The 22,814-nt window shown below is 61.1% G+C and overlaps 2 protein-coding genes across 3 annotated transcripts; both read right to left on the reverse strand.

Annotated features, from left to right (window-relative positions):
• Positions 1 to 437: 437 nt before the first annotated feature.
• Positions 438 to 9,056, reverse strand: MEX3D (mex-3 RNA binding family member D). The gene is made up of 2 exons (XM_070465330.1): positions 8,199 to 9,056; positions 438 to 2,669 (listed from the first exon to the last, which is right to left on the reverse strand). Exons 1-2 carry the CDS (start codon positions 8,794 to 8,796, stop codon positions 1,309 to 1,311), a joined length of 1,959 nt encoding a protein of 652 aa, XP_070321431.1. The 5' UTR covers positions 8,797 to 9,056; the 3' UTR covers positions 438 to 1,308.
• A 4,923-nt stretch (positions 9,057 to 13,979) lies between these two features.
• Positions 13,980 to 22,719, reverse strand: MBD3 (methyl-CpG binding domain protein 3). 2 transcript variants are annotated; one of them, XM_020870056.2, is made up of 7 exons: positions 22,460 to 22,719; positions 18,147 to 18,306; positions 17,494 to 17,631; positions 16,523 to 16,613; positions 16,080 to 16,257; positions 15,260 to 15,457; positions 13,980 to 15,174 (listed from the first exon to the last, which is right to left on the reverse strand). In XM_020870056.2, the coding sequence occupies exons 1-6, from the start codon at positions 22,567 to 22,569 to the stop codon at positions 15,265 to 15,267; spliced, it is 870 nt and encodes a 289-aa protein (XP_020725715.2). In that variant the 5' UTR covers positions 22,570 to 22,719; the 3' UTR covers positions 13,980 to 15,174; positions 15,260 to 15,264. The 2 variants fall into 2 exon arrangements, with proteins under 2 accessions (XP_020725715.2, XP_020725723.2); XM_020870064.2 differs by having other exon boundaries at positions 22,556 to 22,717.
• Between the last annotated feature and the right edge of the window lie 95 nt (positions 22,720 to 22,814).

The raw sequence follows: 22,814 nt of genomic DNA on the forward strand, positions 1-22,814 counted from the left end.
CTCCCAACTAGATGCCTGGGGGACACCTGAGGCTTATCACTCAGATGTTCCTCAGGTCCAGGAGACCTCAGGACCCCTCCTGGGAGGAAGATCTGCTCCTTTTTACAATGTCATCCTGCTGGGCATGGGAGTGCCACAGCGGCAGGCAGGTGCCCCAGGAAGCAACCAATATCACCACTCCCCCACATGGCTCACAGCTGTCCCCATGGTTGGTTGTCCCCTAGGATGTGGGGTCCTGAGGATAAGAGGACCTGGCTGGACTACCTCTCTGTAGAGGCCCGATAAGATGCCAACAGCACCTGGCTTGTGGAAAAGCCTAGACGTGGAATATCCTGAGCCCTAACGCTTTGACCTGGAAGACTAGGTGGGTGGGGCTGGATCTGAGCCCCCACCCCATCCCTCCCCCATGCCCACCCACTCCACACCAGGCCAAGGTCTCACGTGTAGTAAAAAGACTTTATTAAGAAGGCTTTGAAGTCAAAAAATAAAACTCTTGATACAATTTTCTGAACCCTTAGGTCAGCTCAGCAAATATATAATCAGTAATTTAGCTGTGTAAGATTAAAGGTCCGTTACTTTATTTAAAATAAAATATATTTTAGTCTTAAAATTTATTCCATAAAGTACATATTTCCCTATAAATTCCCTACATATACACAAGAGGTAAAAAGTAAAAGGTTTTTTTTCTTTTTTAAAAACAACAAAAATTAAAAACTGTCAACAGAAACCACAGCAGAAAGGGATTAATAATTAAAAAAAAGTTAGAAAGTTCTGGACGCCCCTCGCCCCCCCACCCCCCACCCCCCTCCGGCCTGCACGCCGCTTACAGGGTAACCATATGATCCCCCCAAAGGGAGCCATCCTCCTCCTGGCAGTTTCTGCAGAGGTTGAGACCGTGGGAAAACAAACACTGTCAAATTGATATCCGCTACATACAAAAGAAGTACACCCCAGAGTTGTAAAAATCGTGTTTTGTTTTTTCTTCTTAAAAAGATCACCTTGGGCTGGGGGCGGGGGGTGGGAATAGGGGGTAGGGAGTGTCTTAAATAAAAAGTGCAAGCAGGCAAGCAGGCCTTTTCTCTCTGGTTTATTTTAACCTGTCGACTCAATACTGTCATTTGTTAAGAACTGAGGTGCCGCTTGGCCGCGTAGTCTCCACGCCTGGGACCGGAAGAGTTAAAGCTCATCTGTAAACACTGGCCGCGCAGCCCGCCGCCCCGCCCCCTTCCTCCCCTCCAGGCCCTGCGCACCCACCCTGCGCCCACTGATGGCCCCGGGGGTGGGACCACTGGCGCGCGAGGGGCCCAGCTAGGAAAAGATATGAATGGCCTGGGTGGCGGGTGTGCGGCAGGCCGGGCACTCTGGCTCGCTCTTGCCGCAAATGCGGACGGCGCAGTCCATGCAGAAGAGGTTGTGGCCGCAGGGCACCAGCGCGGCCATCACCTCACCCTCGGCGCATACCACGCACTCCCGCGCCAGGGCCGCAGGCGCTGGGGCCGCAGGGGGCTTACGGCCGCTCTCAGGGGCGCTGGAATCCAGCGCCGAGCACGAGGAGGCCGAGGAGCTGCTGGGCAGCGAGGTGGCTGTGGAGAAGCTGGCGCTGCTTGAGAAGGACGTCAGGGAGCCCTGTGGGGGCCGCCAGGGCAGGGCGCCCACTGGGTCCGGTGTAGGCCGGCGGGCCAGCGGGAGCTCCAGGCCCAGGCCACCGGGCTCGGGCAGCGTGGGTGAGTGGCGTGGTGTGCCGGTCCCGCTGCTGCGTCGGGCACCTGGGGCTGGTGGCGCGGGGGCCCCATTGACTGCCGAGCAGCCGCCGAAGGCCGACAGCGGGGTGGCCCGCTCGAAAGGCGCCCAGATGGTGGTCGCGGTGGGCACGGTCAGGTCCAGCGCCAGGAAGTCGAAGCCAAAGTCGCAGTCCTCGGGGGCGGGTGGCCCCGTGGGGGCCCCGGGACCGTCCCCGCCGAAGGTGAAGCCCCCGTTGCCAGAAGTGCTGTAGGGACTGGCGGGGCCAGCGTCTGGCACCGGCACAGGCACCGGCGGTCCCCCGCGGCTGCCCGCGTAGAAGGACTCAGGGCCTCCCGGGGCGCCCAGCGCAGTGTCCCCACGGAGGCTGGCTGGGGGCCGTCGGCCTGGGTTGGGGGCTTTGGCCCAGAGGCCCGCGGCCGCCCCCAGCAGGTCCAAGCAGACATCTGTGCCGTTGGAGTGGAAGTCGCTGTCGGGGCTGGCGTCGGTGAAGGCCCCCGTGCGCAATGTGATATGGGCCTCGATCTCCTCACGTGCCCGGTCCACGTTCTCGGGCATGCCGGTCACGGCAAACACCGGCTCCTTGTCGCGCCCAGGTGTCACGATGTACGTATGCGTCCGTTGCTGGATGCGCTTGATGGTGGCGCCCTTAGGCCCCACCACCAGCCCCACCACGCGGTAGGGCACGCGCACCTGGATAGTGGTCTGTCCGGGCAGGTTGGGTGGGCCCTGCGCGGTACCCGGCAGCCCGCCTGCCTTGCTCCGCGTGGCCCGGATCACGGAGAAGTGCTCAGCGGCCGACAGGATCTCACGCTTGGCCATCTCCACGTCCTCCTTGCGGCCAGTCACGATAAAGACCGGCTCCTCCCCTCGCACCGGAGTCTTGATGTATGTATTCGTCTTGGCTCGCAGAGCCTTGATCTTGCACCCTGGGGGTGGAGGAGGGGGAGACACGGTGAGGGAGTGGACCCCTCCCTCGGAGAGCCCCTCCAGGGCCACAGCTGCTTGAGACAGCCAGTGACCTGGGTGGGAAGGACCCCACCTTCCAGCTGTAACATTAGACTGCAGCTCTACATGTCCTTCCTCCTCTATAGAGACACTAGTCACTGGATTCAGGGCCACCCCAACCCATCATGACCACACTCTTAACTACATCTGCCAAGACTCTTGCCCAGTAAGGTCACATTCTGACATTCCAGGTGGACATGGATTTGGGGGGACACCTTTCAACCTACAATAGGGCCTCTCTTTGCCTTTTTGACAACCCCCCCCTGCTATGGGGCAGGGATTTGTAGGACCAGAGGGGACACTGAGGCACAAGGATGGAGGGAGGGACACAGAGTGTCCCTGAGAGTACAGCCATGTGAAAAACAGAGCCCAGGGCTGGAGGGAGGTGGCCACAAGCCCCAGGACACCAAAGCTCATGAGCACCACTGGAAGCCAGGAGGCCAGAGAAGACCCTCTCCTGGAACCTCTGGAAGGAGCATGCCCCCCGCCGACACCCCGATTTCAGATTCCCACCCTGCAGAACCGTGAGCATTCAGTTCTAGTTTCAAGCCATTTGGTCCACTGTACCGGACAGAGGATACTAACAGACTATCTGACACCAAGTCCCAGACTGCCTGGAGGGGAACCCGAGGCCTGGGTGGTGGGAACTTCTGATCACATGACCCTCCCCCAACAGCAGATCCTGTGCCCCAGGTCAAAACACCTCCACAGGCCTCCAGTGGTCCCAGCCACTGAGGGGAAGCTGGGGATATGCCCTGGGGGTTCATCACTGCTGCCCAGGTGGGCTGAGGGTTGACCCTGCAGAAAAGGGCCGGGATATCTGTTGAGGAGGGTCAGTCATGCAGGGTCCTTGACTTGGCACCTCACCCAGCATCTAGGCAGCCCTCCCAGGGCTAAGGGGAAGCCACCCACGAGAAATCTAAATGCAAGGTGTGGTTTCACCAGGCCCCTGACACCCCATCCCGACTCCAGGGCCTTCTGAGACATTTTGACCTGGGGCCCAGGAGACTGGGAGACCCCCCACTCTCTAAGCACTGGGAAGCCAGAAGGACACAGGAATATATTGTTTCCATGCGCACAGAGGGCGGCTCTGAGTGGAGTTAACAGTGTGGCTAAGTTCTCAACAAGAAAAGATACAAAGTTAGCCGGCAAGCCTCTGTGCTGATGAAGTCAGACTGATGGAGCCTGGGTCCCAGGCAGGCGCCCCTCACCCACAGCTGAATAAAAGCAGGGCAGGTGAGCAGGCGTCTGCCATCTCTCAGCCTTGTCTCCTGGTCCCTGGCCATTCCCTCCATGCCCACCTGGGGTCCTCCCCTTGGTGGCTGCCCGGCCTTTCTGGCAACTCCAAAGGCACCCTGACCCGTGGCTGCCTCCATGCCTGCCCTGATGTCTCCTTGCCCTTGCACCTGACCTTTCCCATCTGCAACGTTACTCTCATATCCTCTTCCTTCTTTGTATCACATCACAGCCTGGCATGCCCTCCTCCGGGGAAGCCCATCCTGACTATAGTGGGCCAGGCCCCAGTACACACTTCTCAGATCTTATGTCTAACTTTCTGAACTCTCTGAGGCTGGAGGACTGTGATGTAAGGCTGATGCACTGGGGATACCCTGGGCATGTGAGAGACCATTCCATGCCTTGATTTCCTCATCTGTCAAAAGACAGCAGAAACAGACCCAGCCTCACAGGTTTGGGACAGGATCTGATGGGCCAGGGACTGGAGCCTGCCCTTGTGGGGGAGCCTCAAGGGGGGTGGAACCCTGCAGCTTCCTGTTCACGGGACCCCATCCTGTCCTGACCTGAGAGCAGCCTTGGGTGGAGCCCTCAGTGGCCAAACAGAGCCCAGCTCACCACCCACACTTCAGCTGTGACAGCCACTGGTCCCCCAACCCCACCTACACTAAGACCCCTAGAGGTGGCAGAGCTTGGGAGCGTGGGACCGGGGCTCCAGGAGTGACCCTGGGGCCATTGCCAATTGGTGGGCACAGCAGAAATGCAGCTTCCTGGGCCCTGCCCCAACCAGGATTCCAACTCAGAGAACCGCAGAGGGCGGGTGACTTCCCCTGGCCCCAGCAAGCCCCATAGCTGCTGGACTGGCCCTCAGAGAGGCAGGGCCTCGGGTCCCCACAGGCAGCCTAGTTGCAGGCAGTCCTGCTTCCTGTTGCTCACATGAGCCTGGACCAGGATCCAGGCCACCCCTGCACTGAGTGCAGTAGGCATTCAAGGGAGCAGGCCCCAAGGGAGCCCATGCAAGTGACCACAGACCACACTTATCCAGGGAACCTCAAGGCCACGTGGGGGAGACAAGGGCACCACCCCGGGAAGGAGGCTGTGCGCTGGGGGAGCACTCCTGGCTAAGGGGACAGTTGGGACAGCGTTCCACAAGCAGGCGGGTGCTGGGACAACCCAGCGGGGTGCTGTCCCAGAGCAAGGCTGAGTCACAGTTGGATGTCTGGGCTCCCATGTGAAATAGGGACCCGTTGTGCAAGCAGGGAAGGCTGCGACCTCCAACCTGGGCCTGGGGATGGCTCTCTTCCTATGCTCCCCACTTTGGGTGGGTAGATAAGAACATCAAGGCATGGCCCCCCATGACCCTAGGACCATCCCACAGGGATGGGGCCACACACAGGCAGAGAATAGCAAGCAGAGGCCCTTCTCACCAAGGGACAATGGAGGGGACCCTAGGAGGCTGGCAGGTCACTTGTTCCTGACTGTGACCTGGTGTGTTGCAGGCCAGGCCTGGTGCCGAAGACCCAACCCCAACACCCCAGTCATGGCCACAATGCAGACTCTGGCAAGGGGAGCCAGGCAGGAGGGCACTGGGGTGGATGGGGGCGGGTCTCGGAAGGAACTAGGCCAAGGTCAATGGCAGCAGATGTGTGCCATCACTGCCCACTTCTGATGACGGGCTGGGGTGACACCCCCCAACTGGTCCTTCTGAGTTCCCACTTTGTTTGTCGAAAGGGGTCAGCTCCTGATACACCCAACCCTGGAACTAGTTCTCTCCCAGCTCACCTTTTCTCCCCGCAGTGCAAAAAGAGCCCAAGAGACTAGAGTGCAAATTCCGGTCCTACCAGCTGGCTCTGGCTGCACTTCCACTTCTGCCACTTTACCCTCCTGGCCTGGAGGTGGTAGGTCCTCAATAGGGGATACCATGGGGCAGGCTGAGGCCCCCACTCCGTGGGTCCTCTCAGTCCCTCAGGCCTCTCAGCCTCAGAGACCAGGGAGCACCCAGGGGTCACGGTCCCTACCCCTTGCCCAGAAGGTGCACAGACCTAGGGGGGAGAAGACTGAGGCTCACGGAGCAGCATGGGGTTGTCCAGGAAAGGGAGAGCCCAAGTCTGTGGCTCTGGTTGCCAGAGGAGGCTGGACAGATGCACACCCCCTCCATGAACTCCAGGGAAGGGGCGGCCTTGCACCAGGGGTCAGACAAAGGAGTAAGTTCAGGGCAGGCCACAACCCCTGCACTCGAGCCAGAAGAGCAGGAAAAAGGGACAGGCTCCATGTTCAGGGACCCACAGGGCAGACGGGGCGGGGCGGCGGACTGTGACCGGAGAAAGGGCGTAGTGTGTTTTCCAGGCTGTGCTTGGGAACTGGGGAGAGAAGACGGGGTCACAGACACTTCACGAGTGGGGAGCAAGGGCTGCTGAAGCTGCTGACCTGTCCTGGCATGCGTGCTCCACCCCGAGGCCCTACACCTGACTTATTACGGGGCGGCGATGGTGTGCTGGCAGGGACTGGGCGGAGAACCAGCATCTTGCTTGAGAATTTTCACAAAAACCTCCAAAAACCTCTCCCCCCACCCCCCATCACAGAGAGGAGCCACCCTAGATGTGGGGAGAGCTCTGGGGGTCCCTGCCTTGCTGCCTGCCATCAGTGGGAACCCAGGCGGACACCTAGTAAATGGGTTATCAGAGGCACAAGAGACAGGGCAGAGCCTGACGACTCAGCCACCAGACCGCTCAGATGAGACCAGGGCTCAGGGCCCTCTGCCTGCTGCCCACACCCCCAGGTGCTGCTATGTGCATCCACAGGAGCTTGCCCTCATGCTTCACCATCCATGGATCAGCCTAGTGACCTTGGGCGGCATCCCTGGCCTCAGTCTCCACATCTGCCCCCAACGGGCTTCCGGACACTTGGAGTGGGGTGGCTGTCTTCTTCCAGGACCCAGTGTGGTTACAGGGGACCGGGCAGGGAGGGGACAGCACAGGGAGGGGAAGTGTCCAGTTGGGGTCTCTTGGCACCTGCCCATAGCCAAGGACCCCCTGATGGCAGTCCTCCGACCTAGCACCACACCTGGCCGTCCGTGTGTCCACACGTAGGGTGGACAAATGAATGACTGAATGTACCTGCAGCTGAAGCAGCAGGCTTGCTGGCCCCAAGGCCCCACCCACCCGGAACTAGTAGAGGGTGGTGTCCAGGCATCCCTGTAGTCCTCTGCCCGTGGCAGTTAGGGTGACAGGTCATCTCACAACTCAAGCCCCCCACACCCTTCTCTACCTCCTGTGACTGAGGTCCCAGAGGCAGGGTCCCCCAACCCCATCTCAAGCCCCGCCCAGGCCCCACCCCAAGTTCTAGAACCTGGCTGACTAACAGCGAGGCCAAGCCCAGAGGTGCCGGAAAGAGAAAGTTGAGGCTGGTGGGCAGGCAGCTAACAGGGTGGGTGGGTGTGTGCTGGGCTGGGCACTGCCCACCACCCTCCGGCCCGCCCGCCCCGCAGCTCCAGGGCCAATGAGCGGCCGCCGGCCTGATGTCACCCAGCCTGGCTCTCTAACAAAGAGAACAATGGGGAGGCTGCAAAGACCTCCGGCAATGCTGCTTTGGGACCCCCACACCCTTGCCAGAGGAGAGCTGTGGGGCTGGATCCCCCCAAGTGGCTTTGACAGGGGGTCCTTGTGCACACCCCGGATCCCTGACTGGGGGCTGACAGCCGGGAGGGATACTCGCTCACCCTGTCCTGTTCCCCACCCCCAGCAGGGTGCCCAGGCTGGCAAGTCCTGAGGTGTACTCTCTTTGTGCCACCAAATCTCTCTCCTGACCCTGACAGAATGCCCTCGCCCCTAGCCCCCCTCACACGAGAGCGAACCGCCCAGGGCCATTTCTGGGTGTGGAGAGGGCACTGCCCGGCCCGACCCCCTTGACCCCGGGATGGAACCTCCGGGGGCCCAGGCCCCAGGCAGCGAGGGGCACGCAGGGCGCTCTCCAGGCTGGAGGCACCCAGACAAAGGCGGCAGCGGGGCCGGAGCGCCGAGGGGAGGAGCGCGGGGCCGCGCCCAACTTTCTCCCGCGGCCAGCGGCAGGACAAAGGCGCACAGGCGGCCACCGAGGCCCGAGCCCACGCGGGGCGTGGCCGGGGTCTGGTGTCCAGCCGTGGGCTGGGCTGGGCGGCCCCTCCGGGGGCGAGTTGCGCGGGAACCCCTGGGGCGGCGCCCCCGACGGCGGCCACTCACCCTGGCGACCCACGATCTCGGCGACGTGCTCGGAGCTGGGCACGGGCACACACTCGGTCATGTTCACGCTCTTCTTGCGGCTGCCGATCACGCTCATCTGCTCGGCCAGCAGCGTCGGGGGGCCCAGCGCCGCGGGGTGGGGCGCGAAGCCAGCGAACACGTCGGGCGGCGACGGCCGAGGCGGCGGCGGGGGGCTCACGTCCGGCTCCAGCAGCGGCAGCGGACCGGGGGCCACGGCCACCCCGGGCGCCCCCGTCTCAGGCCCGTCGGGGGGCGCCGGCTCCGCCGCGGCCCCGCCGTCTGCGCCCCCAGTCGCTGCACCAGCCCCGTCTCCGCCGCCTGCGGTCGCCCCCTCCTCGTCCTGGTCGCCCGCGCCCCCCAGCCCCAGCCCCGAGAGCTGGTCCAAGGCCAGGCGCAGCGCGGCGGCCGCGTCGTCGGGCTCGGGCGGCGGCCGGGGCGCGGGCGCGGCCTCATCGGCGCCCTCGGGCGGGGGCGGCGGCGGCGGTGGCCCCGGGCTGGGGTCCCCACAGACCGGCGCCCCGGGTCCGCCGCCGCGCGCGCCCCCGCCGCCGTCGGGCTGTCCGGTGGAGATAGGCATGGCGGCGCTAGCGCTCGGGCCCGCGCTCCCGCCTCCCGGCCGCCGGCCGCCCCCGCCGCCGCCGCCGCCCGCGCCGCCGCCCTCCGCCTCTGGGAGCTCGGCCGCCGGCCGCCGGCATCCAGCGGCGGGGCGGGGCGGCGGCGGGGCTGCTCGGGCGCGGGCGGCGGCGGCGCGGCGCGGCTCTGCTTGCTTCTCGGCGGCGGCGGCTAGTCGGCGGCGGCGGCGCGGACGCTCCTTCCCTCCGCCCTCCCGCCGCCTCCCTCGGGCCGCCGGCCGCCCCGCCCCGGCCCCGCCCCCGTGACGCGGCCTCCGCCAACAATGGGGCGCCGGGCAGGGCGCACGCGCGGGGCGGGCGGGGCGGTCACGTGGCGCGGACACCCCTGCCGCGGGCGCTCGGGCGGGCCGGGCTCGCTGGCACGTGCGGGCGCGGCCGCAGGTAGGTGCCCGCGGCGGCGGCCCGGGTGCGCTAGGGCGTCTGGCCTCCTCCTCGCCTCTGCGCCGGGGTCCCGGGCTCCCCACTCCGAGACCCCTTAGCGTCTCGGCCGGGCTGTGTACTCCAGCCCCCTTCCTCCGCGTGCACACCTGGCCTCTGGGCAGCCCCGGGAGGTCACGGGCACCCACATCCCCTAAGTGGTGGTGTTTCCGGGCTTGGGCTAGTTTCCACAGGCCAGAGCCCTCAGACGTGAGCGCCGCTGGGTAAGAGAGCGGCCCCGCGTGCCCACACCTAAAGCCATCCGGTCCTAGTGGCCTCCATCGGCCCTTCAGGGCCTTCTTTTTGCCTTTGGGGCGAAAGAGCCTTCCGGTTTCCCTTTACAGGTAAATAGATGGGCTGGGAGGAGGATTGGCCCGCCGAGTCGCCAAGGGGACCTTGGCCCCAGTCCCTGGCTGGACGGAACCTCAGGACAGTTGCATGGGCTCTTTGGGTGGGAGAGGGGACGGCCTGCCCCTTTGCCCAACACTGGTCTGTCTCTCCCTTGGGTCTCCTGTCATCCTCACCGGACTTGGGTTCCTGCCCTGAATTCCATGGAGTCCCTCAGCCATAGCTGCTCCCATGACTAGATGTCCTTCACCTGGTCTCTTCTCTTCATGGACTCTTGTCTCTCCTGGCAGGTGCCCCCTGCCTCTTGAAGCCCTCAGCTCCCTGCCTTCTCATGCCTTTCCTGACCCCAGGCTGCATTCCACCCAGTTTCTCTCTTGGGGTCTGAGAGGAACTTTTTTCCTTTTCTGTGTTTGAATGCTCTCAGGTATTGATTACTTCATCCTGACTTATGTCTGTCCCTTCCCTCCTAGTACTGGGCTCCTGGAGGCAGGCACTGGAGCTACAGAACTGCTGGGCTCCCAGGAAGCACTCAGTGTGACCCCGGCGCTCCCTCCCATGCCTCCCTCTGTTCCAGCCACAGGCTTTGTCCTGTTTCCTCACCCAAAGTTCTGCTGGCTGTAGCTAGTGTTCAGGGCACAGGGGGACCTGCCCTGGCCCACCTGGCCAGCCTCAAGTCCCCCTGGGGGCGGGGCGGGGCTTGGTGCCTGCTCATCCTTCCCCCTTCCTGGGATCCCACCCAGGGTGGCATGCTGGATCCTGAGAAGGGGGCTCAGGTGGGGTGAGGAGAGGTCAGGAATGGAGGAGACAGTGTTGGAGCTGGGGCAAAGTGGTATCCAGCCCTTACTGGTGACAGATGGGGAACAGGCCAGAGTGGCTTGTCCTGGGTGCACCCCTGTGGGTGGTCGTGCATGCACATACATGTTCTTCAGACAAGCTCAGACTGGTGAGAGTTAACAGCACAGTAGCAGGAGTTCACCATCAGCAGGAACTCTCCCAGAAAGTCAAGCAAAGAGACAAAAGGTGGGGGAAGAGAAAATAGAGGAAAGGGAAAGTGGACGTAAGTTGTCCGGGAAATAATGGAAGGGATAGTGGAGTCAGAGCCTCCAAACAGCTAGGACCTCACAACTTGTTCTGGGGACTCAGGTGTCCTGGGACCACCAAGGGCTTTCATGTCACATTCCAAAGAATCAGGAAGAAAGTCGAGCTCCCTGGGGAAAGTGATGACTGACCCCAAGGTCCCTATCAAGAGGGAGGAGGAGTCAGGATGTTTCAGGCTGGCAGGTCATCACAGATTAGCTTAGTATACTGCAGGATGCACTCCAGCAAAACAAGTGAGTAAGTAAATGAAGAAACAGGTGCTGCCCCAGGAAGGTGAGTAATGTGGGGCTGGATGATCATCTGAGGGGTTTGACCGAGGCCACTGAGGGTATGAGGGGAACCAATCATCAGAAGCAAAGACTGTGATTTTAAAAGAAGGCTGTCAGGCAAAAAATGGACAATAATGAAGAGAGAAAAGGGGGAATGGGGACTCTGGAGCCTTGATTTCAACGTGCAGTTGGAGACACCTGAACAATGACCTGTTGTACGTACATGTGGATTTGTTCACGATGGCCCTGTGGTGATGTGCTTTAAAAGTCCTTTTAATAAAATAAAAATTAAAGAGCTCTACAGTAAAAATAAATAAAAGTCCTTGTAGAATTGCAAACCACCAATCTCTTAAGTGATTTTCATGCTGAAGTATTTAGGGGCAGGGGGTGGTCTCTCCTTCAAAATGTATCAGAAATAAGGTGAAGGGAGGGATGGACAGAAAGGTGGATGGGGGTTGGGGGAAGCTACAAATTAAATGGCAGTCCTGGACCCCTGAGCAGGGTACTCCCCTTGGCACTGTGGACATTTGTGGCTGGGTCTTTCTTGATGGCTCAGGGGTAAAGAATCCACCTGCCAATGCAGATGTGGGTTTGATCTGTGGGTGGGGAAGATCTCCTGGAGGAGATAGCAACCCATCCCAGTATTTTTGTTTGGGAAATTGCATGGACAGAGAATCCTGGAGGGCTATAGTCCATGGGGTCGCAAAGAGTTGAACATGACTGAGCGACTAACCAACAACATCCTCAGGGCATGGGGTGCGCTGTGGGGTATGGAGCAGTCTTCCTGGCCCTACCCACTTTATGCCTGGAGTCACCTCTACTCCCTGGAGTAGTTTTCTGTGGTGCCATCTCTCCAGCTTCCACCCATGAATCACTGTGTTCATCTCCTTGTGTGGCTGTGTCCTCGCTTTTTATGAGGGCACCAGGCCTTGGTTCAGGGTCACTCTACTCTGTGCGACCTCATCTTTATAGTGACATCTGCAAAGATCCTGTTTCCACACAAGGTACTACTCACAGATTTAGGGGCTGGGATCCAGATCTTTTGGGGGGACAGTGCGATGCACCAGACCTCCCTGGGTGCAGAATCACCAAGCAGAGGACCGCTAACCCCCCCACACCCACGCATCTGGCATGGAGGGCCTGGGTGGTCACTTAAAATGCTCTCAACCTTGTTCTTAAAGTCTAGTAAAACATCAGAATATACTGTTGCAAAGGGTCCCTGATGGGTCGGCTGACACCCAAATTGGTGAGGATGTTTTTCTACTCAGTCTACTGAATCAAACGCTCATCTTTTCCAAAAACATCTGTGTAGACACACCCAGAAACGTTTTACCAGCTATCTGGGTGCCCCTCAGCCTGGTCAAGTTGACCCCTAAAATTAACATCACGGTGTGGTTATATCTGGCTTCTCACTGACCAGCGTGTTCTCAGGGCCCATCCACACCCATGGTAGCAAGTGTCAGAGCTTCTCTGTTTTTTGTGGCCGAGTGATGCTCTTGTGTCTGGAGGAGCTGGATTTTTGTATTCACCAGTGGATAGACACTTTGGCCATCATTAAAAAAAAAAAAATTATTTATGGCCATGCTGGCTCTTCACCGCTGCAAAGGCTTTTCTCTAGTTGCAGAGTGGTGGCTACTCTTTAGTTGTGATTCAGGGTTTCTCACTGTGGTGGCTTCTCTTGTGGAACATGGGCTCCAGAACATGCCAGATTCAGTTCTGGTGCAGGGGCTTAGTTGCTGAGGCATGTGGCATCCTGATCCTGAATCAGGGATCAAACCCATGTCTTGCGCATTGGCAGAGGCATTCTTTACCACTGAGCGATCAGGAAAGCCCTGGCAGTCACTTTTTGAAAAGACTTACCTGATCTTAGGGGTGTCACCCCTGACTCCCCCAACCAGAGAATCAGCACCCCTATTTTGGGCAGTGTGAAGATGTTCTCTGTTACTCTGTCCAGTCATGGCCCCCAGTCCCATGTGGCCAGGGCAGCTGAGGAATGCGGTGCCTAAGTTGTCACCGATTTCTATATCCATGGCCACATGTGACTGGTGGGGGTCCCACTGCTTCCTCTGACCAGAAAGTCCCAAACTGTTTCCAGGCATCACTGTCCCAAGTCATCCCCGGCCCATGAACCTGGGGGATCCTGAGGTGATGAGTTTCCAGGGCTTCTGTAACTGTTTATCCCCTGAAGGGACAGCAGCAGCAAAGCCCAAGAGGCTACAGTGAGCTGGGGGAAGCTGAGGTTGCAGGGGCCTGGCCACATGGCCAGGCAGAAGCTGCCTCCACTGAACAGAAAACTTATCTTCAGGGTAATGTCCCCCAAAGTCACCCTGGGGCCTGTGGACACTTTACCTCACAGGGCAGAGAAAACTTTGCAGGAGGGATTAAGCTAAGGCCCCTGAGATGGGGATGATCCTGGATTCCCTGGGGGTCCCAGTGTCATCACAGGGTCCTTATAAGAAGGGGGCAGGAGATGCTGCACTGCTGTGAGGATGGAGGGAGGGAGGGGCTGCAAGCCAGGGACGCGGCACCTCTAAGAGCTGGAAAAGGCAGGAGCTGGTGCTCCCCTGGAGTCTCTGGTGGGACTAGCCCTGCCCACGCCTATAAGGGCCACAGAGTAGGACTGAGGAGGGCTCAGGCCACCAAAGCCCTGACAAGCTGTGGATGCAGACAGCAGCTCTGAGGGTCCAGGCTAAGTGGCCGGGCAGCAGAGGAGCCGGGGTTCTCCCAGCTCCCGAGCCTGGCTTTGGCTCGGGAGAAAAGCCAGCCATGACCACTCCACCAGGGGTGGAAGGGCTGCTGGAGTTGGGTGGGTGGGACCAGCTCTCTCACTCGTACTGCTGGGGCCTGATCATCAGGAGACCCTGTCTAGGGCCATGGGGAAGCCACCCACCATCCTTCCCACTCTCTGGCCTGGGGAGATGATGAATTTGAGGGAGGCTCCCGGCACATGGACACAAAACCCCTGGATTTGGACTGACACAAAGCCCTAGGCCATACTCGCCTGACACGCTTTATTCGAAGCCACCCACAGAGGCCTCCTGGCTCCCCTCAGGGCTGTGGCGGAGGGGCCTTCCTGGGGCCTGTGGCTGCCTGGGCAGTGGTGCTGCAGCCTCCATGGGGCAGTGCCAGTCCTCAAGGCTGTGTGCTTTGACTGAATTTGGGAGGACCGGGTCAGCCAGCCTCCCGGGCTGGTGTCCTCAGAGGGAGCCGGCAGTGTGACCCAGCCCCCGGAGGTTCCCAAAGCCACCACCACCCCGCCAGCAGGCCACCACAGCCCAGGGAGTCCGGACAAATGAGGCAGTGACCCAGGCCTCTCCGGACAGTCATGGCCACAGGTGCGGCAGGCACGGGACAGGTCTGGCGTTCACAAGCCACACCAGCCATGGCTCAAGCCTCCAGGCTGATGGATGGGCTGCGGCAAGGGTGCTGGCCAGGTTCCACTCAGGCAGCAGGGTCTCCCTTCGCCCAGGCCCTCTGGCTGTTGGGAGTGGGGCAACACGACTCTGCTCGCCTTGCTCTGTGGAGGCTGCCACACAGGCTGGCAGGAAATGCACCTGGTGAGACCCAGGCTCGAGGGTGGCGCTACCCTGGAGCCTGGCCCGAGTCTAGCTGTGAGCAGTTCTCCGTCCATGGTGCTGACCATTGGGCTAGGCCAGGTCGGAGACAGCGAGGTCTTCAGGTGCCGAGGCCCGAGTTCCCATCAGTGTGCAGCCAACAGAAGGTTCGCAGCAATGGAGACGTCTGGCCCCCGGGGGACCGTGAGTTTATTGCGGGTGCACTGCGCCCGGCCGGTGGGCCTGGGGAGCCATCCTGCGCTGCCTCTGGGAGCGCTGACATGGGCCCTGGGACATCACCCCTCACGGGCACAAGTCGGAGGTGAGACTGTTCCACACAGGTTTCTCCAGCACTGGGGAGCCTTGCAGGCAGCCTGGTGGCAGCTGTCCTGTGTGCGGAGCTCAGGGCAGTGGCCATGGGGACCAGGCTGGCCTGAGTGCGACGTGGAGCCACCACCTGAGCGGGGGCCTCCCTGCGGACGGGCCGGGCCCTTCAGAGAAGCAGATGTGGGGGGTCCGTCAGGCAAGGGGCCGTCCTTCAGCCGAGCTCCTGTGGCCCAGGGGAGGGGGCACGCCAGGGCAGGGTGAGGGCCGAGTCTGAGGTGGCCCCATGCGGGCGGGCTGGCAGGCGGGGCCCCTGCAGAGACAGATTGGGTGGCGTGAGTGCCTGGCCAGCCCAGCACTGCCGCCACAGGCACAAAAGGGCCCAGGCCTGGTGGCACCTGCTCTAGACATGCTCCATCTCCGGGTCCTGGTCAGGCTCCTCCTCCTCCTCCTCTTCGTCGTCGTCCTCGTCAGCGCCCGCCCTGTCCAACGGTGCCTCACCGTCCCGGGCCAGCTCCTCCACGTGGGCCAGCATGTCGGCCATTAGTGCCTCCTCCAGCCGCTTGCGGACTTGCTGCACCAGCTCTTCCTGCTTCCTGGGGACACAGGGACCCAGTGGCCAGGGTTTCCTGGTCTCAGACAGACCCCAGCCCCACACTGTCCCACCTACAACTGCTGTTGCCCCTCCCCAAACTAGCTCTGCCAAGTGGGCCGCAGTCAACCTGGGCCCTCCCTGCCTCCTCCACGCCTGGCCCCTCTCTACGTGGACAAGACTTTCTACCATTACCAGCCCATCCTCGTGCCCCCACACTAATGGCCAAGAGCGCCCCCTCCAGGCAAGACCAAGGCCACAGTCCCACCTGGGCCCTGTGGTCCCCACCTTGCTGACTCTATTTCTCCAAGTGGTGCTTTAAACGTCACCCAGACTCTCACACAGTTGCGTCTTGACCTATCACTTCTGCCACCTCCTGCCCACTCCCTCCATGTGACGCCTGTGCGTGTGTGGTCTAAGCGGGGTCCCCGCCCTCTCACGGGGCTCCCCTCTCACCAACCCCCAGCACTCCAGGTGCAGCTGCTCTACCGTGCAGTTTCCTGCCCACCCCCCACCCAGGGCCCCTTGAGGGGCTCATAGTCCAGCACAGAGAAGCTACTGCATGGCCAAGAGACCTGGCCTCTCTGGAGCACACAGCCTGTGGGGAAGGAGGAAGGGGCAACTACCTGATGTCCTCATCAGTCACCATAAAGGCCTTGCAGAGCGGCTGGGCTGTGTTGAGCCACACCCCCGGGTTCTTCTCCACAGCAGCTGAGAGCTGCCCGGTGATGGGCGTGGTGCTGGTGTGCAGAGCACTGGCAATGGCCGACAGCAGTGTCTCATCTGTGCAGCCAGGACCCACTCCTGCTGGGCATGGGGGATGGTCACTAGCCTTGCCCCCTCAGCCCTTCTACAGGTTCGTCCCGAACCTCTCTCTGCGGGTGGGCAGCCCGCGGTGACACAGGAGCACAAGCTGCCCTTGCAGTGACAGCAGGGAAACCAGACCCCCAAGGCTTCTCAGGACCAGTGACTGTCCCGTCCCCAGGGTCAAGTGCACCCTGGCTGGCCCCAGGCTGGGGGAGCCAGAGCCTTGTCCCTCCTGTCCCCTGCTCCCCCTGTGGCAGGTCACCTTGCAGACCCTTGGGGAGGTCCATGGTCTTCACCAGCTCCTCTGCGATGTCAAAGGCATTCAGGCCGCTCAGCTTCTTCTCCCAGAACAGCTGCCACCAGACACATATCAGGCGAGGGGATTCCCAGGCCACCCGCCCCCACAGCAGGCAACACAGGGGCTAGGCTGGGGTCTCAGTGTGACCTCTGACCCCACACTTGCTGGGGCTGTTTGCACCCCAGGGCAGAGAAACCCCAACCCCGTTTCTGGCAGGATGAATACCCCAGACATCGGACTTGCTGCTGGTTGGTCTGTGGTTCCTTCACCCCGAGGTTGGAGGTCAGGAGGCCCAGTCTCCACCTGGGCTGAGCCACGGGCCTGAGGCCCTAGGCATGCAGTGAGCGCACACCCTCACGGGCCTGAGGCCCTGGGCATGCAGTGAGCGCGCACCCTCAGGCTTTACCTTGAGACCTGGGAAGGCTGTCTAAGGGGTGAAGACCTAAATGGCAGAGGGGGCACACAGAGGTTTCTGACCTGTTACCTGGAGGGTTGCAGCCCACATGGCACCGAGGGCACTGCCCACAGTGGGACCCCTGCCCTGCGGGTCTCCCAAGCGTCTCCTCTGTGCTAGCCATGGCCTCCCAACCCGGGCCAGCACCCCCACACCTCGCTATCTACCAGACGCTTGTAAACACACGTGAAAATGTGATAAGTCTTGGTTTTTGGAAAACAACTCACAGTACTACATATGTGAAACATCATTGACCTGCTTGTGACAGTGGCAGCCCAGGAGGCCCCTTGTGTGTGTGGGGGGGGGAGGTGGGGAGCCCGCTTCCCGTGGGACTACACTCCATGATGATGGCTCCTGATCACAGTGCTGCGAGCCCTGGGCCCACCAACTGGGCTCTGAAGAGTGGATCGAGCTCCAGAGCCCACCTGACCCAGAGGCAGGCCTGCTGCCGCAAGCAATCAAGGTATGTGTGCGGGCTCACCTGCCGGGGCTGCTCCACAGCCTTCTGGGGGTCACTCTTCACCTTGTTGCTGGGATGGTTGGTGATCTTGGTCACTGGCTGCTTGAAAATGGATGCTGTTTGCCTGACTGGGAGGGCCGTGTTCAGGTCAGGCTTACCCTGTGGAGATGGGATGGGGAGGTCCTCAGAGGGCCTTCTTGTCAGTGAGGAAGCTGTACTTCAGGGCTTCAGGGTCCCCAGCTCCCCTGAACCAGAGGCAATGCTATGCCCAGGCCTGGGCTGATGTGCTGCCCTTGGTGAGCTTGGTTGGAGGCTGTGGACACACATCTGCCCCCTCCTGCCTCATGGTCCCGTTCTCTGCAGAGCACGGGCTGGGCGCCCTTAGCCACCTCTGTCCTGCAATCAGGGCAGGGACAAAGTCCCTGAACGCTTGTTTATTGGAGACTTGTAGACACTCCAGGCGCCAGGTGCCCAAGCACAGACCACAGCTGGGCCTCCCCTGGGCAGGTGACGGGCAGGTCCTGATCTTTCTTCTGCTTTTCCATAGCCGCCGAGTCTCCCCCCAAGGAGCAGCCACGCATCTAACTCCAGGACGAGGGGGGGGGAGGGTGGTGGTGGTGGGGTGAGTTCCCCGCCCCCCCCACCGCCTCCAGCAGCAGCTCCCGCGGGCTCACCTTGACCTGGCTTGGGGAGTCGTAGCGCACCCGCTGCCGGCCCTTGTTCACCTTGCTCATTAGCATCTTGCCTGTGCGGAAGTCAAAGGTGCTCAAGTCCATGGAGCCGCCCAGGTAGCGCGCCAGCTGAGGCTTGCTTCGGAACTTCTTCCCGCTTGGGCTGCGGACACAGAGGGGTCAGCGGAGGCCGGGCACCCACTCCCCCAGCACAGCAAATGCCAAGACCAAGAGCAGGGACAGACATCCCCGCCTATGGCAGGATGGGGCCAGCCCTGGGAGCCTGGCTGACATTTCTGGAACATTCCGGAAGCAGACCATGTTGTTGGGACATCTGAGCCCTGGCTGTGAGGCTCTGCGCCCTGCACAGCCCGTGGACCAGGCCAGGCCTCGCCTCGCCTCGCCTCTCAGAGCTCACACGGCAGGTGACCAGCATGGGACCCTGCACCAGTAGTAAGGACTGGTCACTGGGGACAAGGACAGGTGCAGCCACTTTGAGAGACAGTCCAGCAGTTCCTCTAATGGTTACAGAGCAAGTCCACCTCTAAGTATCCAAGAAGAACCACGACACACGTCCACAAAAACACTGACACCTCGTCACTCACAGAAGCTGACTTACACTGGCCAAGGGAAATAGCCTGGATGTCCCCTGACCAGGGAACCTCACTCAGCCACGAAAATCCCAAGAACTAGTGAGTTGTACACGTGAAGCCTAAAGCAGGCCTGGCACCCATCCAGAACACACTTGCTGCTCTCCATCCCTGCCACTCTCCATCTGAGGCTGATGAGGGCTGCATTTTGTATACCTCCCCTGAAGGCCTTTAGTCTGAGCTCATGCCAGCGCACACCTGCCCCCTCCAGGTGTCCCTGAGTACTGCAGACCAGCGACAAAAGCGGGCAGCACGGAACCCATGCTGAATATCAGCTGGGCAATGCCAGCTCTGCCCTCCACACTTCCCACCCCAGGGTTCCAAGGCCGCCAGGGACTCTTCTGAAAGATCCGCTTTTCCCTTACTCCCTGTGCTGGCTGACGTGAACAGAGTTCACGTCCTGACTCCAGCTTCATGGGCAGAGGCAGGACCTCGACAAGCCCTCGCCCTCACCCACTGCTGTCCTGCTCACACAAGGCCAGGGAAACAGAAACCCAGGCTGCAGATCTAGGGCTGGGGAGCAGGGGTATGGGGCAGAGGTAGTTGAGGTCTAGGGCTGTTTCTGGAAGAGCAGAAGGGTCTAACTCTGACCATGGTGATAGCTGCACTATGTGTGATCTGTATGCTTTACATGGGTGACTGTACACGTCTCCCACCTCAGTAAAGCTGTCACAATAGTGAAAGTGAGGCCAAGTAGGTGGGGGCTGCCAGCAGTTGGAGAGCTAATGGATCAGGTCTCTTCTGGGTGACAAGAACATTCCAGAACTATTGTGGTGATGGCTGCACCATGTGTGTGAATGTCCTAAAAACTGCTCATCTGGACACTTTTAAAAACTGAATTGTGCAAAACATGAACTATATATCCTTTTTAAAAACAGTTTTTGCAGGCTGGTATTGGGACATAAAGATGTCTGAGGTATTTTACCCAATGAAACAAAAAAAATCTTCTAGATTTGGTAAAATCTGACATACAGAACAAGAGTGACCTTTCTATGGAACAAGGCCAGAACGGGCTGCTACCCCAGGGAGCAGATGGACAACCAGAAGCCAGATGGAGGGACCCCTGGGGTGCACTGGGGGAGGAAGCACTGGGGTGTTGTGGGGGTGGGAGCCAGTGCCCAGCGTGGACACAGGGCTGTGGGAGAGGTGAGGAGTGGGCAGCAACCCCAGGCCTAGAAGGGGGCTTGTGACCCAAGATGCCTGGTGAGGCCTTAAGAGCAAGACACAGCTGGATCCAGCCAAGCCGAGGTTGCTGTTCAGGGAAGGGGGCCGACCTGCTGAGCACCACCTGCTTCCCTAAGTGTATTCCCACCTTTAAAATGAGCTCTGAAAGTCCTCTCTGTTCCACTCACCCCAAAGAGTGATGCTAACTGCCAAGTCCTCAACTTCCTGCCTGGACTGTAAATGACATAGCCAGCTGCTTCATCCTCATCTCCCAGTCCTCAGGGCCCGGTTGCCAAGCTGGAGGCGGGTGTGTGTGTATAAGCCCTCCCCAAGTATGTGAGGTGACACCACCTCTCCTGCAAAGAACACACTGTCTCCCCACCACTCTGTGGACCAGGACACTGAGGGCTCATGTGCCTAGGGGCCAGGCTAGGATCCAAGGGCACCTATGTCTGCTATGTCCTGAGAGCTGCCTTCCCTCTGTGAGAAGAGTACCAGGGAAATCCACGTGCTACTGCCCGGGCACTTGGCTCCACATCGGGGGCTGAGAAGGCCAAGGACCCATATCCCAGAGAACACTGAGGGTTTCCTATCACAGCCCCCAGACCTCCCACTTCCTGGGCCCAGGCAGATCACCCAGACAAGAGGCCTGGGAGAGGCACTGGACCCCACACCCCCATCCTGTCTCAGGCCCTCACCTCTCATGGGAGCTGCCCAGTCCCACTCTGGAGGCTTTCCCTACCACCAGATCCCAGTGCTCAGGACCAGGGCCTTGGAGTGGGGTGCCACTGTCGGAGGCCCTGAGAGGCTCCCAGGTAGGGAGCAGGTGGGGACGAGACCTAAGATGATGGCAGTACGGGGCCCTTCAGCCACTCTGACCATGGTTCAGCTCCAGAGCCTCCTCACAGGCTCCTCCCACCGCCTGGACACTCCTCCTGGCTCCAAGGCCTGGCTCAGCTCTGGACCACCTATCCAGACAAGCCCTCACTGACACACCCCCAGCTTGGCTAGGGACCTGTCATTCACCCCTCACAGACCCCTGCATCTCTGCGTATGTCATCACCTGTAACTATGAAAGCAACGGGGCACTTGATGACTGGGGCACCAGCTGTCACCCAGGAGAGGAGACCCAGGTCTCGTTCCCAGCTGAATGGCCAGCAGTTGTTACAGAGGCGTCTACCAAATTAACAATGGATTAGAGGCACAGAGACCTGCCTCAGTCTTTGGATCTAAAAGGAAGAAGCAAGCACACAAGTGTGCTTGGAATTACATGAGGGCACGTGGTTCCTAGCCAGAGGCCACTTCAGGCACCTGGGAGGACAGAACCAGGATTCAAGTTTTCTAAAGAGCCAGCCATGCAGTAGGATACAGTGAAGGGGAATATACATACAGGTCCCTAAGAGATGCTTATCATAACCCCACTATCTCCTGCTTGACCTTTCAAGACGACAGCCAATCACAGTGTACACTGGAGGGCCACCAGCGCTTTTCCGACGCGAGATCCTGAGCTTGTCCCGGGCGAACTGCCATCCCTTTCCTGCTCACTTCCCTCACTCCTCCCAAAAGGCGACCAGCAAAGGCCCAGGACCTGCTGCACACTCCTCACCACCTGGCAGGCATTCAACACGTGGCAGGTGTCCTCCCTGCCTGCCTCCCTTTCGCCAGGGTCCTGAAGCAAAGGGGAGGGAGCCATCAAGGCCGGCTCAGAAACAACGCATCTTCACCAATCAGGAAAAAAAGGAACAGAAAAGCAAACCGCAGGTGGTTGACGGTCTGGGGCTGGGCTTCCAGCCTCTTAAGGATTGTTTCACAGAGGTGTGGGTCCGTTCTACCTCACCCAGGCCAAGGGCAGGTCTCCCTCCAGTTTGGGTATGGAGGGTTCACAAAGGCTGCGTCCCCGCTCTGGCGACCGCAAGGGCCACTACCCACGATGCCCAAGGACAGAAGGGCGGATCTTAAAAGACACGCAGTTTGGAGCCCAGTAGCCCTGGTAAGGGGCCAGGAACCTGCATCCCTAGGCAGCCCTCCCTGGTCCCCCAGAACCAATACTGCTTCCGGAAACCCTGGCTCCCCACCCGCCCAGGCTGCGCCCGGCCCGGGAGAGCCCCACGCGGACCAAAGGGACAGCCCAGCCCCCACCCCCGCCTCCCAGCGGCATCTGGCTCGAGCCGGGGTGCCCCTTGCCCAGACAGCCGCTTCGCTGCGGCCGCCGAACAAAGGCCTCCGCGCGCCCGGGACCGGTTCCAGGGCCATGCGGCCGCGTGGGAAGCGCAAGCGCACTGAGACAGGGCCTCGCCGGCACGCACGCGCACCGGGCTCGGCCCAGCCGGGCACGCACGCGCAATGGGCAAAGCGCCCGCCGCGCGCCGGCACGCACGCACGCATGCACACACAACGCACGCGCGGGGCCCAGGCCGCGGCCCGGGTCCGGGCGCCCAGGCCGCCGCAGAGGCCGCTGGGAGGCGCCCGTTGGGGCCCTGCCCGGCCGGCACGTTCATTCACCTATAGTAAAAGACATCCCTGTGGCCGGCCGACAGCCCCGACCTTCTGGGCACTTCTTCCCTCTCCCAGCCCTGCGGGAGCGCCGGGCACTCCCACCTCTTCCGTTCCATCGCGCCCGGGTCCTCGGCCCGCTGCCGCCGCCGCTGCCGCCCGGACCCCCGCTCGCCGCCGCCGCCTTAGCTGCCTCCGCCGCTGCCGCCGCCACTTGCCGCGGCTGTTCCGGCCCTCAGGCCCCCACCCTCCGCCCCCAGCCGGGCGCGCGCCGGCTTTGCCGCCCTCTCGGCCCCCTCCCCGCGCTCGCCAGCCCCCGCTCGGGGGGCCCGCTCCGCCCACCCGCCCGCGCGCGGGGCCCCGT

This window comes from Odocoileus virginianus, chromosome 3 (genome assembly GCF_023699985.2).
Source record: "Odocoileus virginianus isolate 20LAN1187 ecotype Illinois chromosome 3, Ovbor_1.2, whole genome shotgun sequence".
Lineage (NCBI taxonomy): Eukaryota > Metazoa > Chordata > Mammalia > Artiodactyla > Cervidae > Odocoileus > Odocoileus virginianus.